This window comes from Numida meleagris, chromosome 1 (genome assembly GCF_002078875.1).
Source record: "Numida meleagris isolate 19003 breed g44 Domestic line chromosome 1, NumMel1.0, whole genome shotgun sequence".
Classification (NCBI taxonomy): Eukaryota; Metazoa; Chordata; class Aves; order Galliformes; family Numididae; genus Numida; species Numida meleagris.
In genome coordinates this window covers 51340021-51360198 of record NC_034409.1, presented here as the reverse complement: position 1 = coordinate 51360198, position 20178 = coordinate 51340021, and the positions used below count along the sequence as shown (strand labels likewise).

At 51.8% G+C, this 20178-nt stretch overlaps 1 protein-coding gene across 4 annotated transcripts; it reads left to right on the top strand.

Annotated features, from left to right (window-relative positions):
• On the top strand, positions 35 to 20044 carry MGAT3 (mannosyl (beta-1,4-)-glycoprotein beta-1,4-N-acetylglucosaminyltransferase). 4 transcript variants are annotated; one of them, XM_021384832.1, is made up of 2 exons: positions 35 to 3370; positions 13791 to 20044. In XM_021384832.1, the coding sequence occupies exon 2, from the start codon at positions 13792 to 13794 to the stop codon at positions 15298 to 15300; it is 1509 nt and encodes a 502-aa protein (XP_021240507.1). In that variant the 5' UTR covers positions 35 to 3370; position 13791; the 3' UTR covers positions 15301 to 20044. The 4 variants fall into 4 exon arrangements, with proteins under 4 accessions (XP_021240507.1, XP_021240485.1, XP_021240492.1 ...); XM_021384810.1 differs by having other exon boundaries at positions 35 to 12183; XM_021384817.1 differs by lacking the exon at positions 35 to 3370 and adding an exon at positions 12190 to 12630.

Here is a 20178-nt window from a genome sequence, read left to right as displayed (position 1 = left end):
CCCCTTATTTATTTATATGGGCGCGATTTTTTTTTATTATTATTTTTTTATTCTCCCCCTCACCTCCCTCCCAATAATCCCAGCATCCCCTGCTAGGGAGCAGCGGCGCTGGAGAGGAGGGAGGCGATGCGATGCCGCCAGCCCCCTGCCCGCAGCTGCGGGGATGGATGGATAGATGGATGGATGGATGGATGGATGGAGGCAGCCTCCGGCCGGGGCACTGCAGCGGAGGCCCAGCTGCTGCCTGCGAGGAGGGCACGGGCTGGGGACGCGTGCCAAGGCTGCAGCGAGCGAGGAGTAACAGGAGTGCATGCGTGGGAGGGCAAACACACACACACACACACACACAAATACATGTGTGCCATCGGCGTCAAGCCTCCCCCCTGCTCCCGCTCCGCGTCAGACTGAGCCCCCCCCCGGCTGAGCACTGGCTGCGGGGGGATGTGGGCACCCACGTTGTTTGTGAGATGGGAATCGCTGTGTGTTCCTGCTGGGGTGGCATGGGCTGGCGCAGCCCTGTCCTTGTGAGTTTTGCTCTCTGGGCGAGCGTGACAAGGGTGATGGGGAGTGTGCGTCCGCTGCGGCTCTGGGCTTCCTCAGGGAGGGAGCGTGGAGCGGGAGGGAGAGGCGCTCGGTGCCTTGGTCCATGGGCTGCAGTTCTGGGAGCGCTGCCTGATTCCAGCACCACAGCTGGGGTCTGGTGTGTCCCCTCCATCCTAGGGGCCACTGTGTGGGTGCCAAGCACCTCCCTTCCCCACAACAACCCCCTATTTACCTCTGGATCACTCCCCTAAAGTGGGAAGTTTGAGCCCATGATAGCACTCGAGTCACCAGGAGCCCTCAGCCCTGTGCAAACAGCATTCCAGATCCCCACCTACTCCCATCCATCCCTCTTTGCCCACCTACTCCCGTCCCTCTTTACCCTGCCACAGCAGGACATGAGTCAGCGGGGACTTCTCAGCCCCCTTCCCTAAGGGTGACCCACGGGTCCCTGCCTAGAAGTGGTGTTTGAGTCCAGCTGCAGCCTGTGACTTGTGAGTCACTGGCAAGACCCTGGTGCTGGAGCCAGCTCCTCTGGGAGAGTTGAAATCTTGTAGGATCTTCCATTGCTTGACCCTTAGACAGCAAAGAGCTGTCTCAAAGGGGAGGGAAAACCCACAAGCTTCTCACCTTCCAGCACTCCCCCAATTACCAGAGCTCCCTGTGCACAGCTGTAGCATCTGTGTTGTGCTTTCAGCCCTGTGGTGGTGCTGGGAAAGCACCCTCTGGGCTGGGGAGGGAGGGGAAGAGCCTGGTGTGCTGCTCCTGGAGAGACCATAGTGATTTAACGCAGCCTTTGGACAATGGCTGAGGGAATGGGGGACGGGACCTAAAAGCCCCCCGAAGATTTACAGCCCCTCTGTGCCCTCGGGTGATCTTGCAGCAGTGGCAAGAAGGGCACTGCAAGGTACAGCATTCCCTGCACATGAGGGAAGCCAGTACCTGCACGGCTTGTTTATCAATGTCCTGGATACAGCAATTATCTCCTTATGGGAAGGGTTCTGGTAGCTGCAGGTGAGCTCTCGCCTGGTTCCCAATGCTGTGGCCCCACTCCTGCCTCCTGTGTCCACCTATGGTCCGAGGCACAGCTGGAGCTCATCTCCATCAGAGGTGCGCGGGGCATCAGCATCCCTCCATCCACATACTGGTAAAGTTGGAAAAAGAGGGATCTACCTGTGTGGCACACAGGGATCACCCTGGCAAGGCGGTCAGGAAGGGGAGGTAGAAGGCAATGGGTGCACCTGCACTACAGGAGCTGCCCACAGCTGTAACTGTGGGCCTCGTGCCCGCCAGGGGATGGGGACAGCTGGGGTGTGGGGGCTGCTCGATGTGTAGGCTGCAATCACAGCTGCCCTCGGTGTTTGTAGGTGTGGAGTTGGTGTTTGTGATTCTCCTCCGCCTTGTTTATCCTCTTCCTGTTCCCACGCACACCGGGTGATGCACGGTGTGACTCTGTGGCCAGCTTGGTGTCACACTGCATCGTGTGTCCTCATGGGGCGGTTGTGTGAGGCTCAGGTGAGTGTTTTGGTGCATGCAGTGAGGTCCTGCTGGGTTTGTTTACGTGAGCGTGGGCCCTTCTGTAGGGCTCATGGCTGCGGTAAGCTTGCTGTCTGTACACTGCCACAAGTACAGGCGTCAGGAGCTGCTCAGGACAGTGTGCGGGGATGTTGCTGTGTGTGTGAAGGACACTTTAGTTCAGATGAATTTCCCTCCCTGACCCTCCCTTGCTTGGACCTGTCAGCAGGCAGAGATAAACTCAGTCTCATGGCAGGGCTTATGGCTGAGTTCTCAGCGTCCTGTGCCCGAGCCTCCTCCTGTCTGCCAAACAGCATCCTCAAAGTGCACCTGCCATCCAAAATTGATATTTTTCTTTTTTTTTTTTTTTTTTTTTTACCCCCCTCATGCACTGGATTGTAAAAGTGGGGGGAAGCAGCCGGAAAATGTGGTGATGGATGGATGGGGCACACTGGGCCAGCACTCATTCCTACAGGCTGGCGAGGTTTGAGGTGGGGTTACTGGCTCTAAAATGGGCCCTTTGTACATTGTTGGAGCCTGTGACCCAATCAGTGGGACGTGGCTGGAGGAGGTGGTGCTAATGAAGACTGGCACAGCTGACAGCAGCCAGCAGGGGGGGGGGGGGGGGGGGGGGGGGCACCAGCTGGTACAGTGTGAGGTGCCTGGAAGGGCTGCTTCAGGTTATCAGCCCTGCCTGTAGAGAACTGTACCATCATGGAGGCTGGAAAAGACATCTATGATCATCCAGTCCAAGCATCGACCCACTGTGACTGTGCACGGTGGGGCTGTGGGGTCAGGAGTGGGGTGCTCAGGCAGTTTGGGGAGCATGATGCTGGCCTGGGGGAGTGCCCCGTGGCTGAGCTGGGGGTTGCCCATAACTTCCATTCTGCCCTATTCACCATGGCTATTGCTTCCCTCTCCATCTGCTGCCCCATCCCAGCAGCACCCCGCTGCTGTCCCCTGGCATGCCAACCCTTGCAAGCTGGGCCAGGGTTAGTGAGCGGAGTCACTCTGCCATCCATCCCTTTGGGTCTTTTGGTTAATTTCTGTCTTGGGGTGTTGCTCCGCGTGTGCTTTGCATGATAGCAGCACTGCAGCGAGCGGGCTCAAGGCACACCGAGAGACCAATGCAAATCAGTGCTGCTGCGGAACGCCTTCAGCAGCTGCGATCTAACGCAGGGAGCTGCTCCGCTGACTTTATCTGCGTTAGGATCCCCTGTTTCAGCTCTCAGATAGTGGAGCCCAGCAGACAGCAGCGAGGCACTGAAGGGAGCCCTGTTCCCTGATGCAGAGCCCTTTAAGGCTGAGGAGGAAGGTAAGCTGCAGCCCTGTGATTTTCAGTTGAGGCTGAAGCAAGGGTGATGGCAGTGCTTTCAGTTCCTCCTCTGCCAGCATGGATGCTTTTGGCTGGGCACTGGGGAGGAGGAGGAGGACAGAGCTCCCTGCAGACGAAGCACGTTGGGCACGGCCCCAGCTAAGAGCCTGCGGGAGCAGGAAGAGGTAGGGGCTGCGGGTGAGCCCTGTGCCCATGGAGCTCACAGTGTGGGGCAGGCAAACACGGGCGGGTTGGGTGAGCGGTGCCCTGGGGTGATCAGCATGAGCTGTTTCCTCGATGAACACACTCCGTTACTCTATGCCTGCCCCGCAGCCCCTCTCTCTGTGCCTCGCTGTCCTACGCAGCTGGGGAGGACCGCGGGTCCTGCTTCCCTCCCAGGGACGTGTGAGGTCTTTGGAGAAGAGGTGGCCCAAAGAAATGGCTGTTTCCCTATTGGGTGTCCCCAAATACCTCCTGTCACGCTGCTTGTGATGCAAGCAGCCACTGTGTTCCCGTATATGCGCCATTGGCACTGAGCCTCCGTGGCCTCAAATTCCCCATCTCGCAGCAACTTTTGGAGCAAGGGTTGACCACACCTGTACCCAGCCTGGCCAGGGGGGGATGATGGGATTGCTTTTGCATAATTTAGCAGTCTCTTGAATTATTTATGGTGCCATTGTGCTCTGGAACAGAGTCTTCTTGCTTCCCGTGAGCGCTGGGGGGGAGGGAAGGGTGTTTGTCAGGCATCCAGGTCCTATCACTGAGCAGTGAGGAAGTGCTGTGGGTTTCCCTTCTGGCCCTGTTTGTCTGCATGTGCCTTAGTGCAGCTGAGTTGCCCTGCGGATGCTCTTGTTTAAAAAAAAAATGCAGTTTCACTTTCTGCATCGTTTGGGTTTGGAGCATCTCTGTGGCGTGGCCTCCCTGAGCTCAGAGCGCTGTTCTTGCAGTGGGGACATGATGTCAGGCTGGAGATGGTGAATCTGATGCTTGAATCTGGTCCCTGACTCAATTACAGGGCCATACAGTGCAGCTGGGATGGACATCACAGGGCAATATTGATGGTAGGTGGATGGTTGGACTAGATGATCTTAGAGGTCTTTTCCAACCTTAATGATTCTATGATTTCAAAATATTCAGATGCTTGAGACCTTTTCTTTTTTGAAAGACCACGTAGTCCTGCCCAAGCGTTTCTTATCAGTACATCAGATTCTGCAAGGTGTTCAAAACGTGGCTGTGGTCCCCTCTGCCCTGCACCTCCTTCCTGTTCCCCATGGGGTGCTGAGATATGAGATTTTAGTGCCTTCCTCTTCTTTCTTTCTGGCATGGCTGAGCAAGAAGCTAACTTCTTAGAAACAGAATTCAAGATAAATGTTTATGTCACTGAATACATGAAAGGGGAAAGGAACTTGGTCTGTGATCAAGCAGTTGCGGCATTAACTGCCCTGTATTGTACTGTTGAACCGAAGGGCTCAGCTTCCCTGTTTTCATCTGTGTGATGTCAGATTGTGCCTTTTGCGTTGGGGAGGAGCTGGCCAGATAACCACCAGAGACCCCTGCTGTGTGGTTCCACCTGAGTCTTCTCAGCCTAAGATAAACCCTTGCTCTCCTCTTCATCCTTCCCCGAGACATAAGGCAGTCTTGGGGAAGAATCACAGAATCATTAAGGTAGGAAAAGACCTCTAAGATCACCTAGTCCAACCACCAGCCCATCCCCACCATGCCCACTGACCATGCCCTCGGTGCCACATCCACACGGTTCTGGAACACCTCCCTGGGCAGCCTGTGCCAGTGCAGCACCGCTCTGAGAAGTTTTTCCTAATATCCAACCTGAACCTCCCCTGGTGCAACTTGAGGTCATTCCCTCTCATCCTATCTCTGTTACGTGAGAGAAGAGGTCGACCCCCACCTCACCACAACATCCTTTCAGGTCCTTGTAGAGAGCAATGAGGCCTGCCCTGAGCTCCTCTTCTCCAGACTGCACAACCCCAGCTCCCTCAGCCACTCCCCATCAGACTTGTGCTCCAGACCCCTCACAGCTCCACTGCCCTTCTCTGGACACGCTCCAGGGCCTCCACGTCTTTCTTGCAGTGAGGGGCCCAGAACTGAGCACAGCACTCGAGGTGCAGCCTCACAGTGCCGAAGAGTGGGAAGAGAAGTGTTACCACAGCCCATGTGATGTCCGCTGTGGCGTTTGCCTTCACTGATGACAACAAGCTCTTTCTCCGTAGACCTGCTCCATAGTCCTCTTTGCTTGGCTTAATCTGAGGATCAGGGCACTGCTTTGCTGTGTGAAAAGGAATGTTTGTACAGAGAAATAAACATATTGTTGAGACCCAGGACTGCTGCAATGCCTGTAAACAAGATCCAGCCCTCTGTGGGAGGCAGAAGAGAGATTTATGTGACCCTGAGCTAAGTGCATTAGGAGGCTTTTGATTTCATTCCGGGAAACTGCCCCTCTTCATGGTGCCATATGCCTGTTACCGGCATAGAGCCGTTACTGACGATTTGATTTGTGCGGATTTAGTCCGAGGGGCTGCCGTGCTGCAGTCAGAAGGATTACATGGGTAGGGGGGTGTCTCTGTGTGCCGGAGCCCGAGGTGCTCTGCAGAGCCCCGTGCTCTTTGCCCAGCCCGGAGGTGGGTGTCTGGGCTGATCTGCTCCTGCCTTGGGGCAAGGCATTGAAGAGCTCTCCGCCTACCGGCGCTCTCCTCCTGAAAATAATAACAAAGTGAAGTGGCAGCGGGGGATCCAGGCGGCACTGTGTCGAGGTCTTGCCTAAGTCTTGAAAGAGGAAATGAGGAACAAAGGCAGAAGAGACAAATAAATAAGGGTCTGTTCTTGGTCCAAGGAAAATTCCCATGGGATCGTGTAACATTCTTGGGAAGATGCAACACTCCCGGGGCTGGAGTTGGTTTTTGAGAAGCAGAAGGGGGGAAGAAGGGGGGAGAATGGGGTGTGGGAGGGAATTAGGGGGTGGGAAGGAGAGGAGGAGGGGGAGACACCCAGAGAAAGCTCTCAGCGTGGAGTCAGGTTTCTCTGGCTGCTCCCGGTGAAGAGGGGTTAATGCTTTCTGCATGGGGTTGGCTGGTCACCAGATATTGAGAGAAGAGGGGGATCTGGGGGCTGCCAAGTGGGGGACCCCTGTGGCCTGAAGGGAGGGGAAGGAAGGGGCTGGGAACGCTATTCCAAAGAGTAATAGATCAGCTACTGTGGGAAAGTGAGCGCCCTGCCAAACCCCAAGTGGTTGGTGATGGATGGGGGAGGAAGGAAGGCGGGGATGGAGGGCCGGTTCTTCCTTGTGGCCGCTGGGATCTTGCTGCTGTCCGTGGCCTCTCATTATTTGTTGTCTTTCTGGAGCTTCTCGATCTGACTTGGAGAGCTTTTTATCGTGGGGATGCACGAACAACTGCCACCCGCTTCACAGATAACCAAAGGCAATGTGGTTTATTCCTGCCTTTTTGGGCCTGTGCACAAAGCCCGTCACTGTGGCATCAGGTGGTTCTTCCTTGCATGGTCTGGTGCATAACTGCTATATGCCCTCCACTGAGTTCAGTCTTAGTTGCTCATTTTGGTGCTGTTCTTGGGATTCTTGACTTGCTCAGCATATGTGGACTGCCTGCCAGGGTCTGCTTTGAAAGCTGCTCTTCTTCCAGATCTGTCCTTGAGATGTTCTTCCCTGATGCTTCCAGAAACTGGCTAGCTCACAGCAGTTGACTGGGAGCCTCACTGGAGGCTTGGTTAGATGAACCCTGCTCAGAAGGTGGCCTGTCCCTTAGAGTGTCTGAGGATGCAACTACATGATGCAACAACTTCGGTGAGAAGTGAATAGCTGTCATCCAGGAAGTTTCTGCTGTCAGCCACTTATTCTCATCCTTAGGCACTTCTATTGAAGTTTATTTTTAACTCAGATTGGCTGCTGATTTGGATTTCCAGTGTGAACTTTCATACTGACGGACTAGGGGCGGTGAGCCATGAAGGTGGTGAGTGAGGAGTGAGAACCTATGAAAACACCTCTGTGCTTCCATAATGCACCGCTTGGTCTCCAAAAGCGTAGTTTTTTATCCTCAAAGTGGCCATGCCCTGTCCCTGTCTGCAATACATCGAGACTAGCTGAGAATTCTCACATACTTCTTTGATTATCTCATGGCCTCCCCAAGGACAGAAGTTCCTTTTGTGTAGTCTTGTCCCTGTTTCCTTTTGGATTTGTGATGGGGCATTCCTTCCCTGTTAGATACCAGTCAAAAAGCAACGGAACTAGCAGACTCCATTTTGTGTTCCTGTAGCCACTGCACACGTGAAGCAGAGAGCAGCAGCAGCAGTGCTGTGTTTGGCTGGGAGAAAGGCTTTGCATCCTTGGGTGTGTGTGTATGTATGTGAGCACGTGTCCTGGGACCTGATTTTGGGGCCAAGTGGTGATGCAGCCTCCAGAGTCATCACAGCACTCTTCAGGAAACTAGATGTTTTGAGGAGGCTGAGGGAGAGTCCTTCCAGGATATCAGGCGTAAGTGAAGGAGAGAAGAGGACAAAAGTGCTATTTTCCCTTTAGTGGAAAGAATGCTTAGCCTAGTGGTGCTAAGAAATCAAAATTGTGCTTTCTGAGAGCATCTGAAGGATCAGAGTGTGCTGAGGCATCTCTAGAATCATGGAAATCCCTATAGTGGGACTAGCTTTGGTTAGAGAGAGAACATTAGTTACAAGGGAGCCTAGTACAGCTGAAGGATACTGAGAAGAATATTTGTTAGATTCCTGTGGAGTTAGAAATCCAGTTTGAAGTTTTCTTTAGCATGCAGTACTATACCCCTGTGATGTCCAAGTAGTTCTTGGATAAAATTAAATTGGTGTCTCGTAGGCCGTTATTGGATTTCAGTAGGGTTTTTTAGATTTCTTTGAGCTGATCTTCTTTTAAACTGGGGGCTGGAGAATTATATAATTATGCTGCTATTAGTATTATGTTAGTTACAGTAAGAACAATCTGTTCAAGTGAAGGGTTTTGTAATGGACTCTGAAGATGTTTAGATGTTGGTTTATTCTGGTGACTGCTGGAAGATCAGTCTTGAGACAGAACGCTGTCAAGAAAGACCACTTTATCTCCAGATCCCACGTGCTGTGTTCTGAGAGTTGAGAGCTGTGTTGTTGCAGAGTACGTAGCTGTCAAGTTGGACTCGATGCTCCTTGTGCATTCCTTCCAACTGGGGATGTTCTATGATTCTGTCTTGCTGCGGTTGAAGATGTGGCATCTAAAATAGCCAAGGCTTCCCACTGAAGAGCAGGGCAAGACACTGCCCTGTGAAAACGGTCAAAACAGTGGAAGACCGCAGAAAGTGTGGAGTTCAGAGGTACTGCTTCTCTGAATGGTGAAGAGCTGAGCAGACACAATATGTAAAAAGCTCAGATCTCTATGTTGAGTCCATCTTTGTTTCTCCATTTTAGTTTCTTTATGTACCAGATCATAGCTGCTGGCTTGGAGCATTTCGGTCTCTTATAAGAGTGCACAGATGAGGTGAAACCTTTCTTTTTCACCACAAATGCTACTGCTTAGTTGAAGCATTGCAAAGCCTTGTGCGCAAACCCAGTTTTTGTGGTTGTCATGTATGGCGTGTGTTCTCCTTCAGTGAGAAGAGGAAGCAGTGCCTTGGTTTCTCAGTTGTGTTCTGAACAGCCTCACCTTGGCCTTGTGTAGATTCACCCTTCAGTTTTCTTTTTTCATCCACCTTTCTTCCTGCCTTGATGACTCCCACTGGTGAGTGGATGGCAAGTCTGGAAGCCAACTGCTACGGTAACACCTGACTGAGAGCAGATACCTTATCCTAGAATCATGGAATCATAGAATGGCTTGGGTTGGAAGGGACCTCAAGGATCATCCAGTTGGAACCCCCTGCTATAGGCAGGGCTGCCAAAAACTAAACCAGGCACTAGATCAGGTTTCCCAGGCCCCATCCAGACTGGCCTTGAGCAAATGTTACTGCTTGCCCCCTTGTTGAAAGGGAAAGAAGATAATTAAGACAGAGCCTAGTTCTCTGTTGCCTGACCTTACTGGAAGGGTAACTGTACTGATGGCTCGCTCCAGCTGGCTGTGCTGGCAGTGAGTCAGTGGCACCTTGTGGTCAATTGCCTCAAAGCTGTAAAGGAAATGCAAAGCACAAGATATTGCTGCTTTGCATTAGCGCTGTGGGTAGTAGCTCGTAACGAAGGTGGCGGAAGAATGTTGTATTCCATCCTTGAAATGTGGATGGAAGTCGATATGGGCCTGCCTGTGTTCAAACCACCTTGTAATGTGACCCTGCCAGAAACTTCCTGCTAACATCCTTGTAGCTTGCAGTCCCTGATAACATTATGGCATCCTTCACATGAAGGAAATGCTGAACCCTACCTACCTTCTGCTACATTCATGCTTCTCTTCACTTTCCCTGATGCCCAGCTTTGTAGGATAATCTTCTCTTCTTATCCTTAAGCAAAGCACAGCCCTGCTGTTCTTGAGCTCGTTACATTTCTGTTACAAACAAATAGTAGTTCTTCCTTCCGTTGCTGTTTGCGGATCAAAAGCAGTCTGAGATTTGAGTGTTTTGAGATACTGTGACCCTGATGATGTATGATGCTCTGGGAGTGCGGGGATGAAAGGTAGACTTAGCACTGAGTACCCCACTGTCTGGGTATCATGCAGCCAGTGCCCTGTTGTATGGCCCCTTGCCAGTGTCGTCCAGAGGAGAACATTAGGACTGGTGAATTGCCAGCTCTTAGCTGTGCATATCTTTCTCTGGCTCCTTGAAATCAGGATATGATTTCAGGATGGTATAAATCAACCGGTCACTTGATATAATGGCAAAGTAAAACTGTAACAGGTGCCTGGGGATAACTCATATGCGTTCCACTTCTAGCTTTCCTCCTCTGAAAGCCATTCCCTTGCATGGCAGAGACATATCTTCTTCAAGCAAGGAAATAGCAAGGCTGTCCCTTTCGAAGAGGAGCTTTCTGCTCCTCTTGCTGAGACTGAATGCTCCTGAAGCTGTTTATAACTGCATGTTCCCCAACAAGCTTTGCTTAAGAGGAGCTGGCTGTCCATGCCTCTCCTAGCTTTTTCTCCTGCTTGCACTTTAAAGCTTTTATTTTTCATGCTGTTGTTTTTAACCTGACAGTAACTTGATCTCTCTTCGCTTTTTTTTTCCCCTCCTCACTCAAAATTGTCATAAGGGAAATGTCTCCTCTTGCTCTTTTCTGCGTTCCCAGTAACTGATGGCTGCTTTGTGCCAGAGCAGCTGGGGTTCCTTATGACAAGCTGAGATGTCTCCCTGCCCGGTACCTCCTTCCTCATTTCAGCTACACATAAATGTTCTGAGTGGGGAAGGTGGGTAATAGCGCTTTCCTCCCCTGCTGGCCTTTGTCTCCAATTAGCCACTGCTCAAAGCACATCTTTTCCTGCAGTGCTGATCAGATGATATGGGAAGGGATACGTGACGGTCAGCTCTCGGTGTCTCAGCCCACCCAGGGGTGGATGAGCTCTCCACTCCCTGGCAGAGGAATCCCTGGCATGTGAGAACGGAGGTGGTTCCCAGGGAAGAGGTTTTTGAAGAGGACACGGCTTTATTCTTTGCTTCCCTCCTTTTAAGAAGGGATAAGGTGTGTGTTCATGTTCCCACTCCTTCACAAAGACAACTGAGCAGTGAAAACTGCCTCCTGGGAAATGTCGGCAGCAGAACAGCAGAGGGTACTGCAGGGCCAGCTTGCTTTGGCAGAGCTGCAGGGCAGGCTGCAATTACAGGGAGGCAGTGCAGCCAAGCACGGGCTGAGGAGCTGCAGAGCCTTGTGCTGAGCCTGACGGACAGTGATGTATGCAAATGTCAAGTGAGGAAAATAAGCTCTGCTTCCTCAAACCGTGTGTCCTGCTAGGTTGACATGGCACACCAGAGCCCAGAAAGTGAAGCAGTTTGTTAAATGTCAGGAGCTACAAACTCCGTTAGGGAGTTTCCCATGGCATGTGGAGCATTGCAGCCATCTGGGAAGAAGTTGGAGACCTGCTGGGCGTTACTCCTTCAGCTCTCGTCCTCTGTGCTGGGCTAGCTCAGAAGATGCTGGCTGCCATGCATTTGTGTCCTATAGGAACCTTACTGGAGCAGGAAGTCCTTCATCTCGCCTGAGCCTCGGTGACCTGATGTCTGGAGGTAACACCTTGGAGAAAGTACGGGATGCCCAACTGGAGAGAGCTGCACTAATGTACCAGCAAGGGATGTCTTCTAGCAGCCTCTGCTCACTGTCTTTCCAGATTCCTTGTGCTCTTCTCTTCCCCATATCTCAGGATGGAGCAAAACTGATGTTGCAGAAGGAAGAGGTGCCAGATACTCCTTCTTGGTACTGTGAGTAGTCCTACTGCTCCTAAAAGACATTAACAAAGACTTTAAGACAAATAGAATACCCTGGGCACAATGAGATGCCCTTGGGTTTCTATAGCCCCTTGCTTTACCCCCGTGAAGAACGCCTGGGCAAGAGCAAGATGGTCCTTTACAGCTTCAGAGAAGGGAACAGTGCCAGGCCCTCCATCGCTGGATCACCTCAGAGGTGGCCTCTCATGAGCTAGGCCACGGCCAAGCTGTGGTGTGACCCTCCACTGTGCTGTGTCGAAATATATCAGAAGCAAATCCTGCAACTCTTCCACTGGCTTCAGGCTTGCAGTCTCCATTTTTACGGTGAGATAACACCATGAACAAGGGAGTCCTCATGCCACAGCCAGAATGCAGGGGATGGCGTTGGCGAATGTCCTAAAGATGTCACTAAAAAGGCAACAGTGAAGCTTCTAGAAATGCTTGCTGCTGAACTGTAAGGTATGAACGTGGTCGACCCTTCTATCAAAGTCCATGTTGGAACCCTCAGTAGGCGGCCAGATATGTTTTCCTTTGAGTGGCTGCCATCTGCCTAAATTTATGGCTTTTCCCTTCAGCATTAAGTTCTCCCCAAGTTAATCAGTAAACGCGTCCTGTTGTATTTCACTCGTTCCTCTTGGGTGGGCTGGTGCTTCTCCGCTCTGCTCCCACCCAGGATGCATGTGGGCCGTGGGGAGTGCCGGGGTGGGAAAGGGGAGCACCCTGGCATGGGGCCGAGGGCTTGGACCGCCTCCGAGTGCTGTGTGGGGTTTATAAGTGATGTCAAGGGATGTGGCATACCTGTTGTGGGGACCTTTGGCCGAGGGAGGAGACTCTGAGGCACATGTGCAGGCACCATACCTTGGTGGGGAGCTGCCATTGAGGAGCATACGTGTCGGGAGTGAGCTGGTGGGTTTCCTGGGTATGGTGGGGTTTGCGCTTTTGGGGGGAGAGCCTCTGCCTTGCCGAGGGTGTTTAGGTCACCTTGTTCCCTTGCCTGTTTGCCTCAACCTTCCCTAATCAGCACCATGCAGCTGCCTTTTCTTGTTCTCCCTGGTGAAGGTTGGGTTTTTTCTTCCTCCTTTTTTTTTTTTTTTTCCTTTCTTCCTTTTTCTGGATTGTAGTCTTCAATCACTTTTCTGCCTGACAGCAGCTCTGCGCTCCCAGCATGGACTGGCAGAGGGGAGGTGGTACAGGGAGAGGATGAAGGCTGTATTTTTTTATTGTTCGGAGGAAAGGACTAAGCACCGCTGGCTCCTTGCTGGCCTGATGTGGATCCATCATGACAGCCCTGTATCGCCAGCCGAGACAGCTAGGCGGTTTTTATAGCCACCTTGATCCAGATGCAAAAAAACCCTCAGCATCTGGTCCACAGGAGATGAAAAGCTAAGGGAGACAGCTGGAAACATAGTGGGCACAGAGGGGTGGGAGGAGAATAAAAGCGAAAATCTTAATACTTTTTCCCTGTTTCCCGTACAAACTTGGCTAGCATTTCTTAGGAACGAGGGGTTTTTAAGGTGTGCTTTGTGAGTAAACACTAGAAAGATCTGAGGAGCGTAGGTGTTTTCCTGGTCCTGGCAGCCTGGCTATGAGCTCAGTCCCTTAAGACTGCCTTTCTTATGCTGGCTGCATTTCAGCTGCGTACCTTCTACTCCCTCTCATCCGTCTCCTGCTCTCTCTTCATCTTCCCTGACTCAAGACCTATGTTTATTTGTTCCCATCAGCGAGTGGGGACAAATGTGCCAAGTGCAATGCCTCACTAGGTAGTGAACTCCTGTTGTGGATTTCTCATCTTTCTACCCCCTCACCACCACCTTTCCTCTCTTTGTGAGACTATAAGACTGTAACTGCTCTAGAGGAGGTTCAGCTTGGTGTAACCCATCCAAAGCATCAGGCCCACTAAAAATCTCAGGGGATGGGGGAAATGGTTTGGGTTCAGGTCTTGATGGATTCATGCTGAGTTTGGCCCTGTTTTCTGGCATCCCCAGCCTATTTTCCTACGGCTGGTAAACTTTTTTGCACCCCGGTAATTCCCAAACGTGACTTTCCTTTTCATGGCTTTTCCGCAGGATGAAGATGAGACGCCATAAGCTCTTTCTGACTCTCTGCATGGCTGGTCTCTGCCTCATCTCCTTCTTGCACTTCCTGAAGGCCCTTTCCTATGTCACCTTCCCCCGGGACCTGGCTTCACTTAGTCCCAACCTCGTCTCCAGCTTCTTCTGGAACAATGCCCCCGTCACGCCACAGGTTAGCCCTGAGCCGGGGGGTGCAGAGTTCCTCCGCACACCCCTGTACTCCCACTCTCCCTTGCTCCAGCCCCTGCCACCCAGCAGAGCCAGCGAAGAGCTGCACAAAGTCGAGTTTGTGCTGCCGGAAGACACGACGGAATATTTTGTCCGAACCAAAGCTGGTGGTGTCTGCTTTAAACCAGGTACCAAGGTGTTGGAGAAGCCACTGGTGGGAGGGCGGCCGGAGGAGCGTGCAGATGGTGCAGCCTCAGGGCGGCCTGCTCGCAAGCCACTGAGCGCCGGTGGGACCAAGCGGCGCAAGTGGGTGGAGTGTGTGTGCTTGCCGGGCTGGCACGGCCCCAGCTGCGGCGTTCCCACCGTGGTTCAGTACTCCAACCTGCCCACCAAGGACCGCCTGGTGCCACGGGAGATCCCTCGGCGGGTCATCAACGCTATCAACATCAACCATGAGTTTGACCTGCTGGATGTCCGCTTCCACGAGCTGGGAGATGTGGTGGACGTCTTTGTGGTGTGCGAGTCGAACTTCACGGCCTACGGAGAGCCACGGCCCCTCAAGTTCCGCGAGATGCTCCTCAACGGCTCCTATGACTACATCCGCCACAAAGTGCTCTATGTCTTCCTGGACCACTTCCCTGCTGGTGGCCGCCAGGATGGCTGGATCGCCGACGATTACCTGCGCACCTTCCTCACCCGAGATGGTATCTCTCGCCTCCGCAACCTGCGCCCGGATGATGTCTTCATCATCGATGACGCTGATGAGATCCCAGCCCGTGACGGTGTGCTCTTCCTCAAGCTCTACGATGGCTGGACAGAGCCCTTCGCCTTTCACATGCGCAAGTCTCTCTACGGCTTCTTCTGGAAGCAACCGGGCACCTTGGAGGTGGTCTCAGGCTGCACTATGGGGATGCTCCAGGCTGTCTATGCTACCGATGGGATCCGACTGCGGCGCCGTGAATACTACACCATGCCTGGCTTCCGGCAGTATGAGAACAGTACAGGACACATCCTGGTGCAGTGGTCGCTGGGCAGCCCCCTCCACTTTGCTGGCTGGCACTGCTCCTGGTGTTTCACCCCAGAGGGGATCTACTTCAAACTGGTGTCGGCCCAGAACGGGGACTTCCCCCGCTGGGGTGACTACGAGGATAAACGAGACCTCAATTATATCCGGGAGCTGATCCGGACTGGTGGGTGGTTCGATGGTACGACGCAGGAATATCCCCCTGCTGACCCCAAGGAGCACATGTATGCTCCCAAGTATCTGCTCAAGAACTACCAGCAGTTCCACTACTTGCTGGAGAACCCGTACCGAAAAGCAGAGGGGGCTGGTTGAGACCACTGGGACTCATGGGAAATCAGAACTTCACAACAAAGGGAAAGATTCGGGTGTTTGTCTGTTCCTTTCTTTTTTGTTTTCTTTGATTCCAGGTGGGGTGTGCCATTTCTCCATGGTCTCCGTCCTCCCTCCCTTCTCTCCTTCCCAGGGTGATGCCTGGGGACAAATTCCTCAGCCAACTGAAGGGAGACCTGGGCAGGAGGAGGGGAGAGGTGTGGGACCTATGGCAGTAGCATAAAGACCTCCCAGCGTCTCCTGGACTTTTCTGCTGGCTGGAGAGGATTGCTGCATCCAGCTGCTGGGTTCCTCCTGGGGGGGCTGGGAGGGTCCCCAGAGGAGAGAGGGCAGCTGTTCCCAACCACCTTCATCTGTTGTTGATCGGGGCAAGCACAGATGTGAGCCTGAGCTGTTCAGTGAGCATGCGAGTCAGCAGGCACAAAGCGATGCAAGGGGTCACGTGTGCAGATGTGTGTCACAGGCATTTTTTGGATGAGTGAATGTGCAAAAGCATCTCCGTATGCATTTTTTTTTATACCTCTATGTTCAAAGTATTTTGAGGAAAGCAAATCCTTTGCTTCCAAGGTGTTCTTCCCAACACGCTGCTTCCTCCCACAAATTTAGTATATCTGTCCAGGGCTGTCTCTTGGCCTGATGTTCTACCAGACCTGAAGCAGGCAGGTGGGAAGCAGAGAAGAAAGCTGATTTTTTTTAATTTTAATTTTGATTTTTTTCTTTCTGTTTACTCCTTTTTCACCCTGCCCCCACAACACTGCACTGGCTTGCTCCACAGGAGCTGAAGCATCTTCCCTGCAGCATTTGGGTCTGAGATAAGCTGCAGGGGACTAAATCAGATGGCGGGAGTATATGTTTACAAGTGCATGGTTTCGTATGTGCATGAGTGCTAACATGCATGGTTTTGGTATGCACGTGGGTGTTTGTAACTGGTGTTGGGAGGGGAGGGGTCAAAGTTGGTCTTGGGTGGTGTGCGTGTTTTCAGGAAATGGTGAGATCCATAAACTGTGATCTGTCTTGTCATGGATGACATTTCGGGGAGAGCATCAGCTCCGCGTAGCAGGGTGTGCCATGTGGAGCTGTTACATGCCTCTCTGGCTGCCTTTGCACCCTTGTGGGCTGTGCCTGCTGCAAGGCTGCTGTTTACATGTGCTGGCTATTCCTTCTTGCCATGGGGGAAATGAGAGGAGAAGGGCAAAGCTCTGAGTCACCGATGGGTGTTGCGGGGAAACACAAAGCATGTCAAGGCACAGGACCCATTGGGAGCTTGTGGAGAATGGGGCTGTGTGTAGACTCCCTCTGGGGCCAGAAGACTTTTCTGGGACAATCATGCAATCCACAGCCTGGGCCATGCAGATGAGACCGTGCAGAGTAGAGGAGATGTAGGATGACATTCCTTGCAGCTGGTGGGCCAGTGTCCACACAGAGCTGGCCACTCATGGGTAGCCAAGATCTGGCCTGTTGCTGTACTGGGTTGGTTCAGCTCATTGAGGAGGCAGATTGGCATCTCCGCCCTCACCACCCTTCCTTAGCAGATGGCTTGACAGGGTGCCCAGAGCCCGCACTGTGGTGGGAAGCAGGAGAAAAACATGAACGTGCTCTGTTAGCCTTACAGTGGAAATATTGGCTCATCTTCCAAACAAATAAGTGAGGATCATGTGGAGGAAGAAAATGTTGTCATAACGAAGAGTGACCCTGACATCAGGCCAGCTATGCTGGAGCAAGAGGGTTTCCATTGCTCTCAACTCACTCCATCAGGGCTTCATATTCCCATGTCATCCAGCCCATTCTCTCCATTGTACTCCATTCCTACCTTTGTGTCTCTCTCTTCCTCTATTCGCTTCTCTAGAGAAGTGAAAAACATCAGGAAAGATAATTTGGTTCCCTAAGAAGACTGAAATTTGAACAGAAAGATGAATGTTGTTTTTCTGATCAAACTGAGTTGGAGTTCATCTTAGCTCTTTCCCCCATATCATGTGCTGTAATGCCTGCTTGGAAGAATGGAGGGATCCCCTCTTTTCTTGTTGGTTGTTTTTTTCTTTGTTTTGTTTTGTTTTTAATATATATATATGTATGTTGCTGTTTTCCCTTGTGATGTGTGTCTCCCAAGGGGAGGAAAGTCCCTTTGAGAGCTTAGCAGGAGAAGGCTTGGTGGGCGGAATGCTCTCCTCTCAAAGGGAAGCTGTGGCTCTGCCGAGCTCTGTCTTGTTGATGCAGGAGGGCATCTTGCCACGGTCACAGGGAGATCTTAGGCAGGGAGAGACTGTAGCGAAATAAGAGCTCAGCTGAGAAAGGAGGAGTCACATTTAGCAAGATTAGAGTGGTAGCGCTGAGACTGCTGCATGAGAGCTTTCCCCAGGGATAGCCAGAGGAGAGCCCAGTGTATTAACACAAGGGATTTGGTAGCAGTAACTTGAAAAGTAAAAAGGGAAGAAGCTATTCTTCATTTTTAATCTAGGACCTACATTCAGGCATTGCCTTGCCTAGAGAGAAGTCAGTCTTTGCATGGGTGCTTTGGGAGCAGGAGAACCCCACGAAGAATGGGCTGAAGTGCACACGTGCTGAGGCTGCACGACCCAGTCTGCAGTGGGAGCAGCCTCTTCCTTCCTCCCAGCCCTTCCCATACATGGGCTCCCTTGGGGATTTTTAGTGCATTGCAAGTTGTGTTTTCATCTCTGGGGTATGGTTTTTGTCTCAAGAGATTCAGATAAGCCATAACTGCAGTTATCAGCGTCTCCTGTTCCCAAAGTTCAGCCTCTTCCCTTCCCTCTCCTCTCCTCCACTATTTGCTCCATTGTTCTCCTCCTCTCCCTTCTGAGAAGGTCCCACTGGAACGGGGCGAGAGCAGTGCTGGGGCTCTTCTGCATGACTCTGGCCCTGTCCACCTCCTGGATGTCTCCATTTCCTTATTCTTAGGAAATCAAATTTAAAACAGGCTTCTGTTGTGGCTGGAGGAAGGGACTTCACAGCTGAAATGCATTTTTTCTTTTTCTTTCTCAAGAATCATCCAGTGTTTTGATTTAAGGCCAAACCAGTTAATGTTCCTGTTGTTTCTGTAAGCCCTGTGTTTATTATCCTTAGGGAGTTGGAGTGCTTGTCATTAAAAATCTTCCATCATCTCCCTTGAGGGATGGAGACAAGCACGATGACTTTTGCACAGCGATTTCCCAAGGTGGTGGCTTGCCCTCTGTCCAACCTCCCCGCACCCGGTGTGTGGGACAGCCACCTCTGTCTGAGCCAGACAGTGAAGTTTGGAAAGGGAAGAACTGAAAACCAAATCCCATTCTGCACCAGGACTGGTGGTTGAAGCGAAGCCATGAGCCCACTGCCTCTCTGGGACCAACGTTGTCTGTGGTTCACCAACCTTTCCCTGCAGCTCTGTGCTTTCTCTTCCCCAGAACCTTTCCACCTTCAGATTAATTGGTGTAAGAGAAGGCCAGGTAGATGAGGCAGCACTGTACTTTGTGCATCCCTATACTTTGCCCTTCTTTCTGCCCAACTCTGCTCCACTTCCTTTGTGCCCATGCGTGGCTTTGGGGCGGGGAGCTCCTCTTCTTCCTTCCTCCCAGGTGAAGGAGAAGATGTGGGCTAATGCCCCTGCTCCTACAGAGGAACAAAGGCGGTGAGGTGGTGCAGTACCCAGCGAGGGATAGGATGGGGTTGTGTCTGCATGAAGGACAGTGCACTCAAGTCTGCTCTCACTTTTGCTTTCTCTGATCCCTGTGTCCTGCTGAGGTGTTTGCTGTTGTGCAGCCTGTACTTTGTGCCTCTGTGCAGGATAAAGGAAGGGGACCTTGTGGCCTCCAGGTAACGTACGAGTCGGGGTGGGGGCAGTGTCAGTGCAGAACAGGTATTCGTTCCCCTGGTGCCTCTCAGCGTGTCCTTGTGGGGTGGCAGTGTCTCATCCTGTCCTGCTGCTCCTGCCAGCACTCCGTGGCTGCTATGCCTCTGCACTGTGAAGACGTGTCGGGAGTCACTCCTGGTCCTGTCAGCAAACACTGGTGGTGAAGAGGGAAGGGGTGGCTCATCCTGGCCTCACTGACCTCAAGGCTTGGTGAGAAGGGAGGGAAGTGTGGTAGAATGGATCCCAAATCCCTCTATTGCTGCGTTTTCCCTATCCACCAAAAAATCTTCTGATTTCTGAGACATTGGACAAATCTGCTCTTATATCAAAAAAGAGGGGGAGCTGGAGGGGCTTGAATCCAGCACCAAGGAGAGCTGTTACTGATGCAATATACCAACATCTAAAGCATTGGGGACTACAGATGATGGCTTAAAAAGGGATCTGAAATGCTCTGAAACTAAGAATCAAAGCCACTGTTGTTTTTTTTTTTTTCCTTCCTGTGAGGATGGTGATGCAGAATCATCCTGGAGGAGGCCCAGCAGCACTGCTGACGCTGGGCTCCACCTGGACCTGCTGGTGGTGTTGCCACTGGGATGGCCCCAGGACGCTGTATTGGCAAAAGAATGCTCGGACTTGCCAAAAACAAGTGGAAAAAAAAAAAAAAAGAAGAAAAAAAATTAAAAATAAGTCTGCAAAGCTCCTTTCCACTCTGTAATTTATAAACAGCAAGTAATAATGAACTTTTTGTAAGGATAAATCAAATGTACATTCTGAAATCATTTTCTCTGTAAATGGTTGGATTTCATTTCACCCTTAAAGGGATGCTTAAAAGGAGGAAATAATAAAAATAATTAAAAAAATTTACAAAGTCTGAAAGGAAACCAAGGCATGTGTGTGGCAGCTTTTATTTCTGAGCATGGGAGGTTGCTGCTTCCCACCTCCGTGGGACTGAGGTTCATAGGAGGGAGGTTGAGGGGCAGCCCCACTGCTTTGAGAGATGACTCCTGATCCTGTGCCCA